General features: G+C 43.1%; 1 protein-coding gene across 13 annotated transcripts in view; it reads right to left on the bottom strand.

Annotated features, from left to right (window-relative positions):
• pard3ab (par-3 family cell polarity regulator alpha, b) overlaps positions 1 to 18,403 on the bottom strand; it is a 245,257-nt gene that overhangs the window by 108,437 nt on the left and 118,417 nt on the right. For 7 of the 13 annotated variants that reach the window (XR_015125953.1, XM_086270848.1, XM_086270850.1 and 4 more), the window contains 6 exons: positions 15,876 to 16,001; positions 13,565 to 13,974; positions 10,258 to 10,397; positions 9,473 to 9,601; positions 6,797 to 6,832; positions 4,131 to 4,178 (listed from right to left, as the gene is read on the bottom strand). Coding sequence is in view for 12 of the 13 variants with exons in the window: in XM_086270848.1 (XP_086126974.1) it covers positions 4,131 to 4,178; positions 6,797 to 6,832; positions 9,473 to 9,601; positions 10,258 to 10,397; positions 13,565 to 13,974; positions 15,876 to 16,001 (889 nt within the window). In the remaining variant the exon portion in view is untranslated. The remainder of the gene's footprint in view (positions 1 to 4,130; positions 4,179 to 6,796; positions 6,833 to 9,472; positions 9,602 to 10,257; positions 10,398 to 13,564; positions 13,975 to 15,875; positions 16,002 to 18,403) is intronic. The other 6 variants (XM_086270851.1, XM_086270854.1, XM_086270849.1 and 3 more) reach the window with 4 other exon arrangements.

Below are 18,403 nucleotides of genomic sequence, written 5' to 3'. Positions count from 1 at the left end.
CCCATCCATCCTCCCCAAACCTCTCCAGTGCAGCACATCTAATGCAAGTCTCACACCTTCAAAGCCTCTGCTCTTCTTTGTATGTGTGCAGTAACTAAAACTTGAGCATTACGGGGAATCAGACTCTTTTCCTGCTTTTTCCTTCTCCACTGCGGGGCCTGGAATGATTAGGTTGACTTTGGCTATATAAACCTGTCGATTTGATGGCATCTGGAAAAGTCAGTTGAGGGGAATTTTAAGGGGGGGGGGGGGAGGAGGGCTGGAGGTGATGACTGAAAAGAGAGAGAGAAGTAAAAAGGGGGCAGTGAAGGGTGTAATTGGTCGAGAGAAGTCGGGCGTGGAGAGCATTGTTGGCTGCCTACTGTAGCACAGTCCATCTCTGCTTATTCATACTCCAAATCTTTTCATATTCCTGGCTTTCTTTTGCTGCTTTATGCACTGCCATCCTCGCTCTGTGTTCCTGTATCTTCATCAGCATCACGCCATCTCACCCTTTACAATCCACACTATACCCAAAAAGTGTCTGACTTTGGTCGTTTCTGCTATGATCCTTTTTTCCAGTGAAGAAAAAATAAATAAATGTTCGTAGCCTCTTCCCTCGTCCTCGTCTTTCCACTCTCCTCCCCTTTTCTCGCACCCTCCTTTCCTGCTTCCCCCTTTTCTCCCCTCTATTCATGACTCCTACTTGTCCCCCCTCCCCCTCACCTTCTCTCTCTTCTCCCACTCTTTCTGATGTGTCTCGCTGTAGCTCCATGCTGATAAACCATGAATATCAAATACCTGTGTGATCGACGCACCCGAGGCAGGCACAGCACGGAGGAGGAGAGGAAGGCAGGTGTGTGGAGTGTGTATGTGTGTCATAGAGAAAGCCAGTGACAGGGGGAAAGAGAGGAAGTGTGTGTGTTGGTATGATTTGTGTGTGTGAACAAAAAAAAAAAAAACATGCTATCCTTCTATGATATGACTATGCTGATAGACACTTCCTTTACAGCATTATGGAGGCTGACACACACACACACACACACACACACACACACGTTCAACTTGCAGTCCAAAACTAATCAGCTGCCCTCTTTCTAGCTCTCCCTCTCTCTCGGCCACTAGAAACCATTTATAACCTCATCCAACCCCAAGCAATTACACTAGCAGCTGCTCCCAGTCACTCTACGCCCGTGTGTGCTAGTGCGCGAGTATACTTATGTGCAAATGTGTAGTGGTGCGTGTGCATCTGAGGTGTTGCGTGTTTGTGTAAATCGTGCCATATGACCCGTGCGTTTTAGAGTTTGCAATGTGCAAAAGGCTCTTGATAGTCTATGTAGCTGCATACAGTGTGTGTGTGTGCGTGTGTGTAATGTCCTGTATGGGTGGCTGTAATGTGTGTGTGCGTGAGGGTACAGGCCAGGTGGCAGCTTGAAACATCACTTTAATTAAGCCAAAAGGCCTGTTCTGTGGTAGAATGGCCCTCTCTGATTGACTTGTATGTGTCACCACCGGGCCGCTGGAAAACACAGAAACACCACTGTGCCTGCTGCCACCGAGCTGCAACCATTAATCACTGCTGCTATTCTCCTGTGCTAATAATGATACAAGTTATGTAACTCCAGTAATGACTTCTTGCTACATTACAGCTAAAAAACCCCACTAAGCTGCTATTTACCTGAGGTGGCGATAACACCAATATTCAGATCATGTACAGTAGTAAGAGCAACAGATACCCCATCAACAGAAAAACTCCAATTTCAAAGTTTACAGGGTTGCAGTAAGTTATGAACTGTCCACCAGTCGTGACTACTCAATGTATTTGAGTAGAAGGACAGAAATTGAAATGCAAAGATTATTTGAGGCTGAAAGCAGTACAGTTAGGTACAGTAATATTATCTTTTAACAGACTTATTGACCTCACACAGAGACTCAGTTCATCCTCTGTCTGAAATGTGTCCTTTTAACTCTTTTAGGACAGTTTTCTTTTCATTCACTGCAAACAGAAGGTGGGTTGTCGCTTTTGAGCTCATGAAGATCCATGTTTCCCGACATCATACAGAGTGCAAAAAACTGTCCGAAATAAAATGTTTAGAGCATTGTCACGTCTGAGCTTTTGGCCATCAAGGATCACCTGCACACTGAGTACACTGGGCACAGTTTTAGAGCTTTGGACGGTGGTTGAGTGGTTAGGACCTATGGAGTTAGAAAGAAAACCATCTGGACTTCTTTAAGTTTCCTTGGAAACATTTCACCTCTCATCCGAAAAGCTTCTTCAGTTCTAAGAGCAACTGAAGAAGATCCCTTCCCAGACGCCTTAACGCCCACTCACATCCTGGGTCATTTGATCTCAGTAAATCACATGATAGGGTGGGGCTAGGTTTCACCAATGGATTCGCCTGAAACCTTGGCTGATTGTGATCTACACCCACTCCCATAGGGTTTAAAATCTGGGACTCTCCACCAGTTGCTCTTAGACCTGAAGAAGCTTCCCAGATGAGAGGTGAAACGTCTTTAAAAACCTCAAGAAGTCCAGACGCTTTTCCTTCCAAGCTTCTTAGACTGCAATAACCTGGATGACTGAGAACCTTCACAGACAGTGGGTAGGACTGTTGGCTCACATGTGTAGAGTGACTAGGATCAGGAATCCACTGGTCAGCCAGGAGCTTCCTGTGTGGAGCTTTCATGCACTCTCGCTGAGTACTTCAGCTTCCTCCCACAGTATGTTAGATTGATTGGTGATTCTAAATTGAGCATAGGTGTGATTGTGATCATGAATGACTGTCAGTCACTCTGTGTTAGCCCTTTTGTTCCACCTATCACCCTCAGGCTTCAGCGTCCCCACTGTTGAATACATATAAATAATAGGAAAAGCACAATAGGTACTGCTTTAAAGTCAGGCTTTGTTTTATTAGTTATGCTCGCTTAGAAGACACCAGCATTTTAGACTTTAAATAAGAATACTTGTCACCGTTATTGCCAGATAGATTTATGCTGACGTAGGCCATCAGACATGCAGCAGCAATAACCAGCCACCTAATGTGGAAAATGCAGAGTGAGGAATATCATATAAGATCTTTTGAGATAGAGATATGATGCAATTATTACCCCAATCAGATTCAACCTTTCTCCAAAGGTTGAATCTGAATGCCTGCCATGGAGTCTGCTGTTATGATCCAGAAATATGTGAGATAATTTCATTAACTTCCTGGAATGAAAACTTTGGTGACTGTGCATTCTCTTTCAGTTAATCAAAAATGAATTACGACCCCATATTCCACCGTTGACAGCATTTATTGCTTAACAAATAAACTGTGCACAGTTGTATAAATGAAATATGGCGTAATGTTTGTTATATTTTTGCAAAACCTTAGAGGAGTCCAAAAAAAACCCCCGGACACATTCGGTACTTTACTTCATGTAACAACTGCTGTATCGGGTGCTGTATGTTACGAAGCGTTGAAACAAAGATTCTTCTGTAAATATATGCCGTGTCATGGGCGGCCATGCTGAATGCTTTATCACGCTGTGAAAAAATCCTTCATCATTACACCAAAATGTGCTAACAAATTACCATTTCATAACAGCTTTGTGTGCAGAGAGAAACATTCACATGTGATAGATAGCATCTTGGCACGGCGCTGCTGTAGCATTACTGCTGCTCCTGCTGATGGCTTTTCAATATAGCATTGCAGTAATTTTCCATAAGCCAGTATGACTAATGGCATAAACAATGGAGCTGAATGTTCACGTTATGGGCCCATTATGAAACTATCAGAGCAGGCATGTAAAGACGGATGCCTTTGATCAGCACTGTATTGTAGCAGCCAGGTGCAGAGAAGAGGATTTAAGTCTTAAAGTGTGTCTTAAGTGAGGCAGAGAGAGAGGCGGGGGGGAGTGAAATAAAGAAAAGGGGAACTAACAAAGACAGAGACAGGAGACGAAACAATGAGAAGAAGGGGGGAGGAAGAGACAGAAGAGAAAACCCAACAAATTCTTTTGTTTTTACAGACCATTGGGAAAGCAATGGATTGCTTAAATGACTCCCAGTCTATTTGTGCAGCCACCTAAAGTATCTCATTTGCCTTTCATGCCTTTTCCCCCTATACAGCACATAATAGCCCATGCTGTTGATGTCATGCAGCAGTTACCTCTATCAGCCAATGGTGTTTCCCGGCTGTCACAGGCTGCCGTGGATGCTAAAGGGAGCAGTCAAAGTCAACAGGTTAGACACAGAAGCCCCTTAGACATGGACCACTTACTGAGTCCAAGACACTACTTGCAATAAAGAACCTATTTGGCCAGAAAGTTTAAAGTGACTTGACCAAATATGTAACAAAGAGGGTCATGGGCGCTAATGCCATGGATGAAGTGCTAAAAGAAACAGGAGTCTCCTTAATCATTGGCCATTTTTATTGCAATGATTGGAGAGCACGGTGGCTTTACCGCGTAAACATGACAAAACAACTAAAAGTTTTAGCCAACCTCTAAAGCACTACTGTACAATCGCGCGTGATTTTTGGGTCATTGGACCGATTTCATAAAGAGAGTGCTTTTTCCACTTCACTTGCTGCATTTTGTCTGCCGTGTAACCCTTGACAGAGCTCTCTCAAAGGATGAGTCATGCTGTGCCGGCTTCCAAAAACCCAGCTGAGTGCCGGCAAAGCCGCGGATCTAAAAGCTGTCTACATAGTAAGCTTTGTTAGCTTTTTTTAACACGACTAACTGCACTGTAGAGATGCATAACAGAAAAGTTAAAGAAAATCAACAGACATAATTAAGCTCCCCATGCGGCACGTGAGCCTGCTTTTTGCTTACTGTTAAAGAATTGAAAGCTTTAGATGTTTTAATTAAATGCTTTTCAACTTTGGACAGTTGGCTGAACAAAAGTAATGATTTGAGAGTGATTTGAATTTTCACAATGTTCTATAGTTGTTTTTATTATGTGGTCACTTAAGAAAACTAATACGAGAATGAGGACAATAATAACGAACTGCTGTCCCAGGGGCACTGATGTTATCCCGCCTTTTCCATTGGAAAGCTATCTAATACTTGCATGTCCATTAAAAGATGTTCTTTCGGACCCACTCCCTGCCCCTTACACCATCATGGTGCCTCTGCTATTGTTGCTGTTATCGGCAGTGAGATGTTTAAAATGAGGCGCCTGACAACAGATAACATCTGAAAGGCACTGAATCCATTATGGCGGTTGATGTTCCGGGAAAGGGTAAGGAGAAGGCTCATCTGGAGGTTTGGAGTTTGGAAAGCAGGAAAGAAGGGAGTTGAAAAGAGAAGCGAGAGGAGACAGCAGGACTGTGGTGCTTTTTCTTATCAGTCTGGCTCTGGTTCACATCGATCTTTAGGGTGGGAAACCTCCAAAATTGAGGAAATGGACATTATTTTCTTTCATTAAAGACGCAAATTGCAAATTGCTACATTATATATATATAAATAATTAGGCTAGCATCAATTCCTAAAAAGATCAGAGTCAGAAAGAGACAAAACCACATGAAACTGCTACACAAACCACACAGACCACCTGGATTGTTCTTTACATTACTGAGAAAAAAGAAATGTGAGTAAAAGGCAAAAGCAAAGCAATTAATTCCCAATAAATATTCCAAAAGTTTAAACTTATAGTGCACTTTTGGAAGGAAGACAGCACAATTCTTCCAAGGATGGCTTATACCATTCCGACTTTAAAATGTGACATTGAAATGCAGCAACGGGAGACACAGTGGTGTTTATCTGCACTTATTCTAATGCTTCTGGAATGATACGCGTCATCTTTTCTGCACATGTGCACACATATGAAATGTGCCAGCTGCAGTCACAATAGTCAACAACGCCCCGCCATAACGCTTCGTCACGACAAGGATCATCCCCACAGCTGGCAGGTAGAACCGCCAATCAGATTAACTGGGCAATTACACTTCTAATGTGCCACGCAAAAACCTAACCAATTACCTGCACTCAGCCAGATGTAACCTGAAGGTAAGGCCAGATGTGAAGATGTGAAGTCTGTTAAATCACAAATCAAATTTGGCATGTAAATGGAGAGTTATGGAAATCTGAATAGCTTTTTAATACGAGCAGTAAAAACAGACGAGCTTTTAACAGCTGCTGCAATCGAGAGCCTTTTTGGGTAATGTGTGCCATAAAGACCACACTGTAACAGTTGGAGACACTGTACATCCTGATGAGGGCTGATTATTCACAGAAGGTAGATTCGGAAACATACTCCATAGGGTACAATCCCAAGATTAAGAATCTCTGTCAGACATTTATAGCACGCTATATACTTTATGTTAAATTCCTCAATTACGGAAACCGTTAATCTATTAAAGCTGTCAAAGTGTCTGTGCACGTTTCACTGCACTGTCTGCATTTCCCCCTAAACTAAACTGGGTTTGTTATTCGCCTCACATATCGGAGCGGGTCTGCAGCAACAAGGCCAGACTGACAGCCTTATCCACAGCTAACAAATACAGCAAACTTCCACCTTCACTGGCAAACACAGCTCTGAAGGGAGTTATGGAGCAAATTATACTGCAGCACAACTTCAACAGCCACATACTGATGAAGCATGAAATTGTGACTTGTTACAGCGACTCTAGCTAGAGATTTAAATTAGTGACTAACACTATAGGTAGGGTACCGACTTGCACTCTGATTAACCAGCTAGTTTAGCAGCAGAGGCTGGATGCATGCATAAGTTGGGTGATAAGAGCAGGAGGGGGAGTTTGGGCTAAATAAAGAGTTGTTAAAGAAGAGAGGTGGAGGTTTGTTGCAGGTCGGTGTAAGGGTGGTGTCTTACCAAATCTCTGGGGATTTGCATCTGGGGCTCAGCATTCTAGAAGATGGAGGAGGGACAGAAGAATCAAAAGTAATCAGGAAATAAAATATACTCATTTACATAAACAGTGAACATTCGACTATAACAGAAATCAGGGAACTAGTGGATAAAGTTAGGCAGTTCAAGAAAAAGCACATGCAGGATATGAAAATGATAAATCTGACGAGTGCAGAGACTTTGAGTATCAACCGTGGCTCGGAAACAACTGAAGCGGTCGCAAAGACAAAATGTCATATCATCGAAATGCTGTCTTTGCATCTGCACAAACTTACAGTTTCACTTTCATGTACTCTAGATTTTTTTTAACCATCCAGCTGTGCCCTATCGCAAGATGAGACAAACATCCAGATTGCTTTCATCGCAAGAAAAACGACCCGAATAAATTCACAGCCACAATCTTTACAAGTAAAATCCGCCGTGTAGACCGAGATTCTGAAACATTCACACAGTTTTGACTGTAAATAAAAAGTCAGCATCAGTCATCAAACAAAACAACAACAACAACAAATCTTGGTGAGCACCAGAATTTAGCCACGCCCAAAGTGCGGTTCAAAAAGGATCGTCAAATGCATTCGGCACAGTTTAGTAACCGCTTTGAAAAAGTTGCTTGAATTTAACTACATTCAAAACTGTAAAGGACAGAGCTGCTTTTTACAATCCTGCTTCTCTCTGAAACTAAATGTGATTTTATGCCAGATTCTTGCATTGGTGATGCAGGAATTTGAATAAAAATACAGCAAATCTGAATAACATTTCCAATTTCTTTGTTATCCTACCATTACAGTGTAAGCTCAATTTCCTGCTCAGCGTATTACGTGTCACACTGATGTAGTTTCACATTAGTGATAAAATAGATTGTTCAGCTTAGATTAAGGGCTTTTATACCTGCTGAGAATTATGTCACCTGTAATACAACAGCTGCTCACTTAATTCTTTTCATTACTCTACATTAGATTTAATATATTAGGCTTAGTAATCGCCATTTGTAATTCATAACTATGTGCCAAGAAAGCCCGATCTCGTTTTTTTTTAAGCTTAAATTACCCAAGTAATGCGCTACTGTGAATTTAGAACATCTTTCACCCTTATGTTGTTGTTAACTGACAGACCGTTTCGTCTCTACAGGCTCTAAAACGCAGAAGAAAAAGTGCAGTCTAGCTTTAGATAGAGACTCGAGCTGCTCATTTTGAGCACTGGACCTCATCTCCCTCGAGTCCCATTTCAGCCCTTTCACATCGCACTCTCCACCCTCTGCAGCTGATAACCACAGATCAAATAAATCCTGCCATCTAACTACCAGCTATGCAGAGTCAGCCAGACTTAAAGCTCTGCTGTAATCTAAAGATGAGTATCGACCAGTGTGGCAGTTTGCCTCATCAAACTTCACCCATGGCGACAGCCAGCCAATAGCCTCATCTGCATCGCTCACTGTGATAATTGTCACCAATCAGCCGTTTGATTGGCACCGCTTGCTAGTGAATAGCTGTTTGTGGCTCTGCTGGCTGTCATGGCTTCTGAAGGTAGAGGGAGAAATAAATTTTTGCTACAGCAGAGCAGAGATTTAAGGCTGTTTGATGCCATTACTCACGTTAGTACTCGATAAGCTGTGTGTTAAAGCTAGCAGAGGTAGGGAGATAGCAGAGAAACCTTGACTGTTGCTGTAGAGTAAACACCAATGTGGTTTAAAGCGCACCCACAGCCTCCACTGTTCACTTCCCACACATTAATAAAGCCACTTAATTCTCTGTGTTCTGCCATCTTGCTTCTGCCTTGGTCATTATAAGCTCCCTTCCTGATTAAAAAACACAACTTTGAGGCAACGCCATACATGCCGAGCATCCTGTTACATGTTTCTGCAAAGATAATTAAGTACAACATCTGGCACCATGTAAAAACATGAACTTCATGAACATAAACAAACATGAAAACTAAATTAGCATCAGTATGCATGAATCACTGAGAGTGGCTTCTGCCAAGACTGAGTGACAGCAGCAGCATCCAAAAACTGCTCACAAACAGTTGTATTTCAGTTTGTAAAATGTAATGTGTGTAGACTACGCCTGATTGATATTCAAGCCAAGTGTGTTTTTCACTCTCTGCCTGCTACCTGCCCTGCGTCTGTCTTTTCATCCACACATCCATCAATCTACCGAGTCAGCTTGGAGGCAAAACACAGTGAGAGGAGATGGAAATGCAGATGCAGAGAAGGTTACCCACCAAATGTGAAGAAAGAAAGGGACCTGGTGAAGGAGGATGGAGAGGAGGGTGATGGATAATGAAAGACTGAAGACAAAGTGAAATCGAGAAGAAAGGAGAGGGTGAAAAGACAGCTCTACAGGTTTCCACCGAGGCTAGCCGCGACTTGATAATAAAGAGCGGTGCGGCGATGGAGCAGGATCATCAATCTACATGCTCGGCTAGCGTGCTGTGTTAGCTGGGAAATGAGAAGACGGCACAGCCCTCACTGGAAGGATTAACAGGGCTTGTGACAGCTCAGGATCACACACGGAAGTGCTCACACACATGTGCCAGAACACACCATCTCTGTATATACATAAGTTACATATATATGTCATGATATGTAATTCATTATGGTGACAGGGTGAAGAGCTGCAGTGAGGCGAGCAGCCAACGTACCACTTCTCGGGGTAGGAAAGAGTCCTCCTGGCGTAAAACCAGCAGACCCACAGCCCCGCCCATGGGTGTAGCTCTAAGCAAGGAGACCACTTCCTCCTGGGTCCGCCCATTCAGGTCCACGCCATTCACCTGAACAGGAGGAGGCAATTGGGTTAAACTCTACATTATCTTGTATGGATTATTATCTAGGCTTGTTTTAAAAAAAAGGTGAAACACTCAAATCTCTTAATTACGCCTTTTGGCCGTGACAGAAAAGCAGCAACACTTTACATTTTTATCAAAGCGGCAGATGGTTCGTTTTCTAATTTGATTAGTCGATCAACTAGTCGCTTTAGCCCTAGTTCAAACAAAGTTTGAAAATGAGAAAAACATGAGGATAAAAGGATTGAAAGTTTTGGTGGAATAACCCCGTACATTCAGAGCTGCACAGTGTAATCCTTTATGCAAATGGTTTGCAACGTGGGATGATGCAACTTCAAAAGCCGTTCTGTTTTTGCTGCACGAGATAGCGTGTGGAAGCATAGTCTTTGATTTAATTTCAGGATCCACATTTCCATTTAAAACAGTTACGAGAAAGGAATTTGTTACACTTCAGCAGATGGCAAGCAGCGTACATCACATATTTAAAATTGCCGTTTCGCGTGTTTTGGAACGAAATCACCGTTCCTACGTGATGCACATCTACCTTCCAGATCACAATCGCCATCTAAGACTTTATTAAATGACTAAATTAAAGCCTCCTCACACACGCCTTGTAAAGCATTACCGCACTTTTCTGCACTTACCTCTAGCAACCTGTCTCCTGCCTTGAGACGGCCATCTTGGATAGCAGCTCCTCTAGGCAGGATATTCTTCACGTAGATGGGTGCTGAGCCCCCGATGGGAACATCCCGTGACGTTATACTGAAGCCGAGTCCCTCGGGGCCTGCGGGATGAGCGGGTGAATAAGTGAGGATGCAAAATCGAATGATAGGATCTGGTTTTATCTTGACGCACAGTCTCCTCTGTACCTCTGGATCTCAAGCTGCTAAAAATATGTTAACATTCAACTGATAAAACTCTCCTGTATCTGAGAGGGCAATAATATTGGCTGGTGTTTTGGGAGACATTTAGCTGAGAGTCAAGTGGGTTCTTTCATTAGGAGTAAAGGGTTGGTATGAATATAGTTGTCCCACCCGAGGGGAACACTTGACCCATTAACAATGAGTACCTCATCTCTTTTAATAGAGCACACTCCTAACCAGTTTTTCCAGCACCATCATCCAGTAACAAGTGGCCCACCTTACCTGAATTAAAGAGTGCGTCCCCCAGTGTCAGAGGAGATAACTGCAATCCACGTTAATAAGTGAGGCCATTGTTTAGGCCACTGTGAATTTACTACTGCAACATCGTGATAAACACGATCCGCCTGATTCTGTCTGATTCAGCTCAGCATGCAGCTGAATGATTACATCATACTTTCAGGAAATAATCAGTAGCATATCACAATGCTGAAAAAAACCAGAGGCAATATAATCAGCATTACAGCGACAACCGGTGCTGTAAATTTCACAATAAATGCCTCTCACACCATCATTTATGAAAACTGACTCTGTGTTTTGAGAAGAATACACCAACGAGTCTCTCCTTTCCCTCGTGACCTGGCCTATAAGGCACACAGTACCCCGAGATGTTGTTGATCTACATGTGCTCATTAACCTGTGTTTCTGTGGGTGGATTGCATTTGGCTTGTGTACGTTTGTAAGTTTTGCCTGCAACCTCGTACGAGTGCATCATTATGAGCCATTAGGAACGCAGGTCTCTGTCTCATATTATCCATATTCCTAGCAGACAAACAAACTATTTCCTATTATTGGGCAACTTGAAGTTGCAGGAAATGAAGAGAAATCCTCTACCCTGTCAGCACAGCACAGCACTTAAGTAGGTTTGTGGTGAATAATTAAAGTAGTTTGTACATTGCAGGGCAATGAAAATGCATGCTTTTAAAGTCTCAGTTTGAACCAGTCAATAATTACACGCAATTATGTTGTGCCAATAAGAAAGTTCAGCCTGAAGAAATGTAATACTTTTGCTTGATTTTTAATTGGAAATTGAAAAACAACCTGGGTCAAAAAAAACAACACGCATTACACAACAGGGTTAGGGAGCGGGTAACCAGAACTTTTCATCTGCAAATGCAATGCAGCTCTAAACCTTTCTACACAAAACCTGCAGGTCCAGAACAGAAACGTCTAAATGAGCAGGACCGGACAACTGCAGATACTGCAGGTAAAAAAAGCAGTGAATTAAAACTGAACTGAGCATTTACGGTCGTGAGTGGATGTCTGACACAGAGTTCTCTGCAGCATGTGTGAAGGAAAAAACAGCACAATGTCTGGTGTATTTCTCCAGATAATCAACATACTTGAGTAACTTCTCCCACATAAAGATTACTGTACAAGTGCTCAGAACTTGTGATCGTGTGATATGTTTCTGTAAATAAACCATTTGAACAGATATGTGTGTCAAAAAAAGTTAATATAAGAACAATGAGGAGCATTTTTGCTGTATAGGGGTTTTGGCCTTAATCCCCCCTGCCTGTCTGAATGAGCCGATGAAAAGAATAGCACAACACTTAGCCATCCTGTTTCACATCCTCTACCTAATCCCCTGCATTGATGAGCCAATCAACTTCCCGCAGACATTCGAGGTGCGGCATTAAACTCACCGGTAAATGCTTGTAGAGTTCCTGGCTTTAAACAGGGAGGAGGATCTTTAAAACTCCCATTAGCTTGATTAAGACATACCTAAGCAATTTCCTGTGCAGAAATAAGATTCTGTGATTGATTTTGATACTCCCTGGGATTTGCAAGGAGCCTGGTGTCTGATTCAAGCACATAAGAAATGCAGGAGCTTAATCTGCGCTCAAAGCTGTAGGCTTAAGTCGGTACTCAAAACAAAACAGATGAGCCAAACAGCCTCTTGGGAATCACTGTTAATCCATGTAAGTGTCTGCTCCAACAACAGCAAACAAAGGTGGAATGAGAAAAGATAACATCTTTGACTGTGAACATAGCAGATCTCCTGCCATATCATGCACAGAATGCAGCGTTTTCACAAGTGTTTTGTCAGCGAGAGGGCAGATGAGGATGAGAAGAGTGAAAAAAAACCTGACAGAAGAATGGATGGTAAGAACTGTGAGTCAGGAATTTTTAAAAAGCAGCTGGACGTTTTTATGTTTTATGTTCTGGCTTGATTCCCGCCCCATGAGAGAGGACAGGTTTGGGTGAAAACTTCAACGGGCATATGGTGCAGCCCTGTCAGACTCTTTGCTGTGGCATTTGACAGTGCACGGGGACGAGCGGCTGCTTAGCAACAAGCTCTCTGGCCCTGAGACCTGGCACCGACACCTGGAATCCTGTTGGCAGAGGTTTGCACCACCTGTGTCCACTGTCAGTCAAAGCGTACACCAGGATCCCTGCAGCTTTGCAGTCCTAACGTCGCCTGTTGCTCCACATTTCCATCTAAGCAGATGCTGTTTGCTTTTATCACCCACTTTTTCACATCTTACATCAGTACGGATAGCTCTGGATGGGGTTTTTAAGCCTCTTACAGCCTCGTTCACATATTCCACGCTTCCGTGCTTGAACCATCTTCCAACAGTGTTCCTACGCTTGCTTGCAAGGAATCGGGAAGCTGCTTGTTTATTGGGTAGAAATAAAAGGTTAGACTGATGCTGTGTATTCCTCTAAATCTTAAAAAGCCAGAGAAATGCACAGCACGAGAAGAGACTCACAGATCCTCTGGAAAGAGTCTCAGTATGCTTCAAAAACAACACCAAACCCAACCCTTTTACAGCCGCTAGGATGACTTTGCTTTTTTCTTCCTCAGAAACAATAAAGATCTTTTCTGATGATGAAAGCTCCAAATGTTTTTGTGGATCATGTGTTAATATTTACTTAACAATGAAAAACTTAACCTCATGACATTCTAAGACATAATTAATGTTAATAATAAGCTTATGAGACTAGTTATGGTTTATGATCTATTATCTTTGAGTTGAAACCATCACTAAGGCAGAGTTTGTGCGTTTTTGTGGAGATCTCTCCTCACCTTTCTTTAGCTGAATGCTGAGCCTCCTCCCGACTTTTTTCGTATAGCCTCCTGCTGGCGTGGAATTCATCCCCTTCTGCGGTGAATGGGCGTGACCTGTCGGGGGCTTGGCCGCAGAAACCGCGGGGTGAAGCAGAGGGGGGTAACCGTCAGTCGGCTCTGAGAGCACATGGGGGTACGGCTGGGAGTGTGGGTGCGTTTGGGAACCGTGCCGGGACATCCGCTGTGGCGTGTGGTCGATGCCTGACACAGTGCTGCCGCTGAGGGAGTCGGGGCTGAAACGGCCCGAGGCGTACACGGGGTTCCTCTCAGCGTGGGACAGCTGCTCGTAGTGGGCCTTCATCGATGACGGCACCACGTGGAACATGATGACCGGAGAGCGCATGGCTTGACGGAACATATTCTGGGCTCTGGGATAAAGACAGTGGGAGGAAATTTGCCAGTTTTACGATGGTTTAAGGACATGGAGAGAACAAAGGATAGACACAGAGGCAAAACTCAACATACTTAACAATCAAGTGCAATACTTGTCTGTACAAACTTGCCAAGTGGAGCACTCCATCTACCCAGTGTCTCTCAAACACACACACCCAGTCGTACTATATATAAAATCCATCTTCGCCCACCTGAACATTCTGACATGTTAATTAATACTCATTGCCAGCGTGAGCGGCTCTAGAAAGTGACTGAACCCTTCCCAACAGCTCCATCGCATAATCCCCTCATTTGGCTCCAGATGAAGGAGACCTCCAGTCGTCGAATACTTTGCAGAAAATCCTCTTTTAAAACCCCTTCGGTCTGAGCTCGTGTACATTAGGTGTGAATGGAAACTTATGTTGGCTGTCAGCGCCCTGTAAAACCAAAGCCTTGTTAGCGCCACCTGTTTCAATAAAGCAAACGTGGGTCCCCTGACAGCTGAACAGACGTTTGAGAAAATGCTAGGCCGCGAGAATTTCTATCGCTCCCCCTCCATCCCCAGACCGATAACCAAAAGTCGCGCTGCCGAAGAATTTCTTTGTGAAATTCCGGGCCTCTTTTCCCAGCTACCAACAACCTTCCCTCAGGGGGACGGTCTCGTCACGGTGTCTTTACAATCTCAGGCTGGATCGAGTGTCGGAGGAGATGTAGTCTGCCCCCTTATGAAAATAAATAACAAGAGCAACTGTTGCACTAATGCACTTGTCGCAACACTATGTATGGAAGCTTTATTCCCACCCATCACATAACTTGTGGCTCCAACTGTGGGAATGGCTGGAACATGACAACATGACCGGGATCCAGGAGTTTGTTGGTTCACCCAAATTATTCTTATATACCTCCACTCATACTTTTGGTGCAACTGCTCAATTTCTACCCAGTAAACAGATCTGACAGCATATTCCTGGTATTATCAACACAGGAATTCTGTGTCATGTAAGAGATAATACTAAAGTAAAATCCCATTAATCTCCATTATAATGAGGTGGTAGCAAAAGTCTCAAAGCCTGAACTTATCAGAAACCAACCAATATGATCTGTGTGACTAGATTCTGATTTTATTAGTTTGTTAAATGGGGAAATATATGTTTGACTCTTTACGTTTCGAGGAACGGTTAAATCCACCAAGACGCATCTATACATGGTCACATGTGGGTGGTACTTTGCATAATAGGTGTCTTACATAACGTTCATCAGTTTGGAGCAGCTTATTGCATTTAAAACATGCATATACTTTTCGTATAAATGTAATGCTGGCAAAAAAACATCGCAAACAAAAAAGCATCGCTGCATTGCAGATATTGCATGTACTGTATACACAGCATATAGGTTCTCATGCATCGTACGGGATCTAGAAAATGGGTGGATGTGTGAGTTTGGTTAGGCAGGGAATAAAAGCAGGAGACATGAACAGCACTGAAAAAGGAGAAGCTGTGAATTTTAGGAGATTTATTCCCATTCCTTCTGACAGAAGAAAAGAGAAAGTAGTGAGAGTAGGAGTCCAGTAGAGCTGTTACTGTTACTGAAACACAAGGGAATAAAGGCTAAGAGGATTGCAGGAACGACTTGAGGAATTGAGGCTCTGACCTACAGGAGTTAAGTAGGGAAAGGTTAGCTTAGCACAGTGACAGGCAGCAGAGGAGACTGTGCGCCGGCAGGAGAGGGAGTAAAATAGGCATGAGGAGAGAGGAGAGCAGCCAAAAAAAGAAGAAGAATGTTTCAGACTATGGGTATAAAAAGCTAGGGAAGAGGCGATGGTGCGAAAAAGCCATTCACACAGGAAGACCAGGGATCAGCAGAGCTCAACAACGGCTCCCGTGAGCTGCAGTCTTACTGTTCAAATCTGATGTTTCGCAGGTCTCCGTTATTGATACGGACGATACAGTCGTTCTCCTGGAAGAGGCCCTGCTGCTCGGCCTTCCCTCCTCTCTCCAGACGCTTGACCAACAAGCCAAGAGTCCTGAAATGTTCAGAAGTTCATGTCAAGAGGATGCAGTGTCTGTGGACTCAACATGGCTGTTAAAACACTGTGGCCTGCACAGCCGGGTGAAGAATACACTAGGACTTTTTTGCACACTGTATAAAAGCTGGCTAAGAGTCTTTGTCCTTGTGAGGGGTTATAAAATCTTCGCTTTGATATTCGATATAGTTTAGATTATTCTGACCACAGAAAATAATTCTCTTTTTTATTTTAACAATCCCTCTTCCCGTGGCCAGATGGTTATTCAAGAATCATCAATGTGAAGCTAATGAAAAGCCCTTTTTTTGGCAAAAAAGACAGCTATGCCTAATTGCTGCCTCTGCTTCATCATGCAGTACTAGTGAAGAGAGCACAGTGTGGTCCTGTCATTTGCATCATCAGTGTACCAATGAGGCTTATGAGAGAAAATAGTCGCATCACATCAGGGTGCTTTAGAGGCTGTGTGTGGGGGAGGCATCTATTCAAAGGCAATCAACACATTCAAAACCTCAAATGTAGTTCTGGTCGGGTTGACGCTTTGCATGTGTTAATTTTCGAAACTCTTAAGCTCCTCTGTCCTTTTTCTGAATACAAAGTAAACAGAGTGGTTTCTGAGAGGAATAAAAAAACAACAGTATTAAAGACTGATGGCAGACAGTAGCTGGTATATCACGCTGTAGCTCTTCAGCCATGCTGAGCTTCAACGCTTGTCGCTCTGTAATCCAGTGTGGCAAACTGGCTTATGACTCCCCGCACAGCCACAGCGAGGGGCTAACTTCACCTGAAAGGGCGCTTTTTGGATTATAGACCAGAGAACGAGGAAGAAAATCAGCTATGGGTAGGGAAGACGGCGCGACCCTAATCGAGTCTTCTTCGGCATACAGCCCGTGTCTGAGAGCATCAAGGATTTTTCGAGGGTAGTGTGAGCGAGTGTTGCCTAGGTAAATTGGGTTGATTTTAGGCTTTAATACTTGCCCTCGCCTCGGGTTTATAACTCAATATGAATGAGAATGTGATTACTCCGGGGGGCAGAAAAGTTCAGGAGTTGAAAAAGTTCAGAGACAATTCGGCTGATTGAATTTGAGTGAGAACACAATGTGATTTGCTGTGGAGGGGCCCATTTCTCTGATGAAAGCTGGGCATCTTAATCTTGGTGAACCACCCAAACTGACATTTCCCCAATAGCAGAAAAGCACATTATAAATGTGCTTTTAGGCTGATTACATTGGGCAGAGAGAAAAGTGATATGATCTTGATTTTCAATAAAGTACAACGGAGACTTTACAGTCAGTGATGGCATTTGGGAGTCTTAGTTTAGACTGATACGTAGAGGAAGTCTGGGAATAGGGCTGTTCGATATCGGATGACGATATAAAATCATCTATCGTTTCATTTTATGCTATCGTTTGTTTCGTGGTGTCGCAAAATAAACTGTTTACGGCAATATTTTTTCATCGTTTGGATGGTCACTGTAGTGGCTATATTTCTTAAAGTTCTCTCTTTCTCTTATATTTAATATAACCACATTACGGACGGACAAGTCCGCGTGTTTATTTTCCACATAAACCTTTCACAATAGAGCTCAAGATCCTGTTGAGACTTTTCAAAATAAACTGAAAATACGTGAAAGAGTATGCAGCGTGTTTACGGATGAGAAGCAAAAAAAGAGGCGTCAGGTGCTAAAAAATAAACCTTAGACTCAAACGTTAGAACAGGCTGTTCCCCGCAGCACGCCGTGTAATAAATACTCAAAGAAAACGGCGGCCGTTACAACTTGTGTCTAAAAATGTGTCGTTTTATGCATCGGTTAAAACACTCGACTCCAGGTACACGACGCACAGCTGGAAACACTTCAGGCAAGTCGAACTGCCCGAGATTCACAGAATTTACAGAAAATGTTACATTTTTGTGATTTATATCGTTAGCGGGACGATAGATGTCTTATATCGGGATATGAGATTTTGGTCATAGCGCACAGCCCTATCTGGGAATGTGCGGGGCTGCGGTTGGCTGGTGGGAAAATATCTGAGACAGGAAATACCTTGGCACTATGACATTATATTAGACCTAAATAACCTGGTCAGTGCTGGGGTTTATGCTTTTTTTTTTTTTTTTTTTTTTAAGGTCTACATGTAAACTTCAGCTTTAAAACTATGCAGACAGCTAGCTGCAGGGGTTTGGCTCTATAGTTTTGTTATAACCTCAAAGGCATTCATGATGTGGATCTTCAAAAACCAGATGTGAAATTCCACTAATTCCTTCAGAGTTTCGTTCCATGTGCGCTTCTGAATGAGAGCGTATAGATGTGTGTGTTGAGTGCACTGCTCAGTGTATTCTTTAAATAATGTAAAGCTGATGTGACAGCAGCCACAGAGAAATAAAACGGTCACCTGCAAACCCCA

The sequence above is a fragment of the Aulonocara sp. 'chitande type north' Nkhata Bay genome, linkage group LG18 (genome assembly GCF_057382095.1).
Source record: "Aulonocara sp. 'chitande type north' Nkhata Bay isolate Kocher_YH1m ecotype deep benthic linkage group LG18, A_spYH_male_GT1.1, whole genome shotgun sequence".
Taxonomy (NCBI): domain Eukaryota; kingdom Metazoa; phylum Chordata; class Actinopteri; order Cichliformes; family Cichlidae; genus Aulonocara; species Aulonocara sp. 'chitande type north' Nkhata Bay.
The sequence above is the reverse complement of the archived record's forward strand: the minus strand, read 5'-3'. Positions and strand labels throughout refer to the sequence as shown.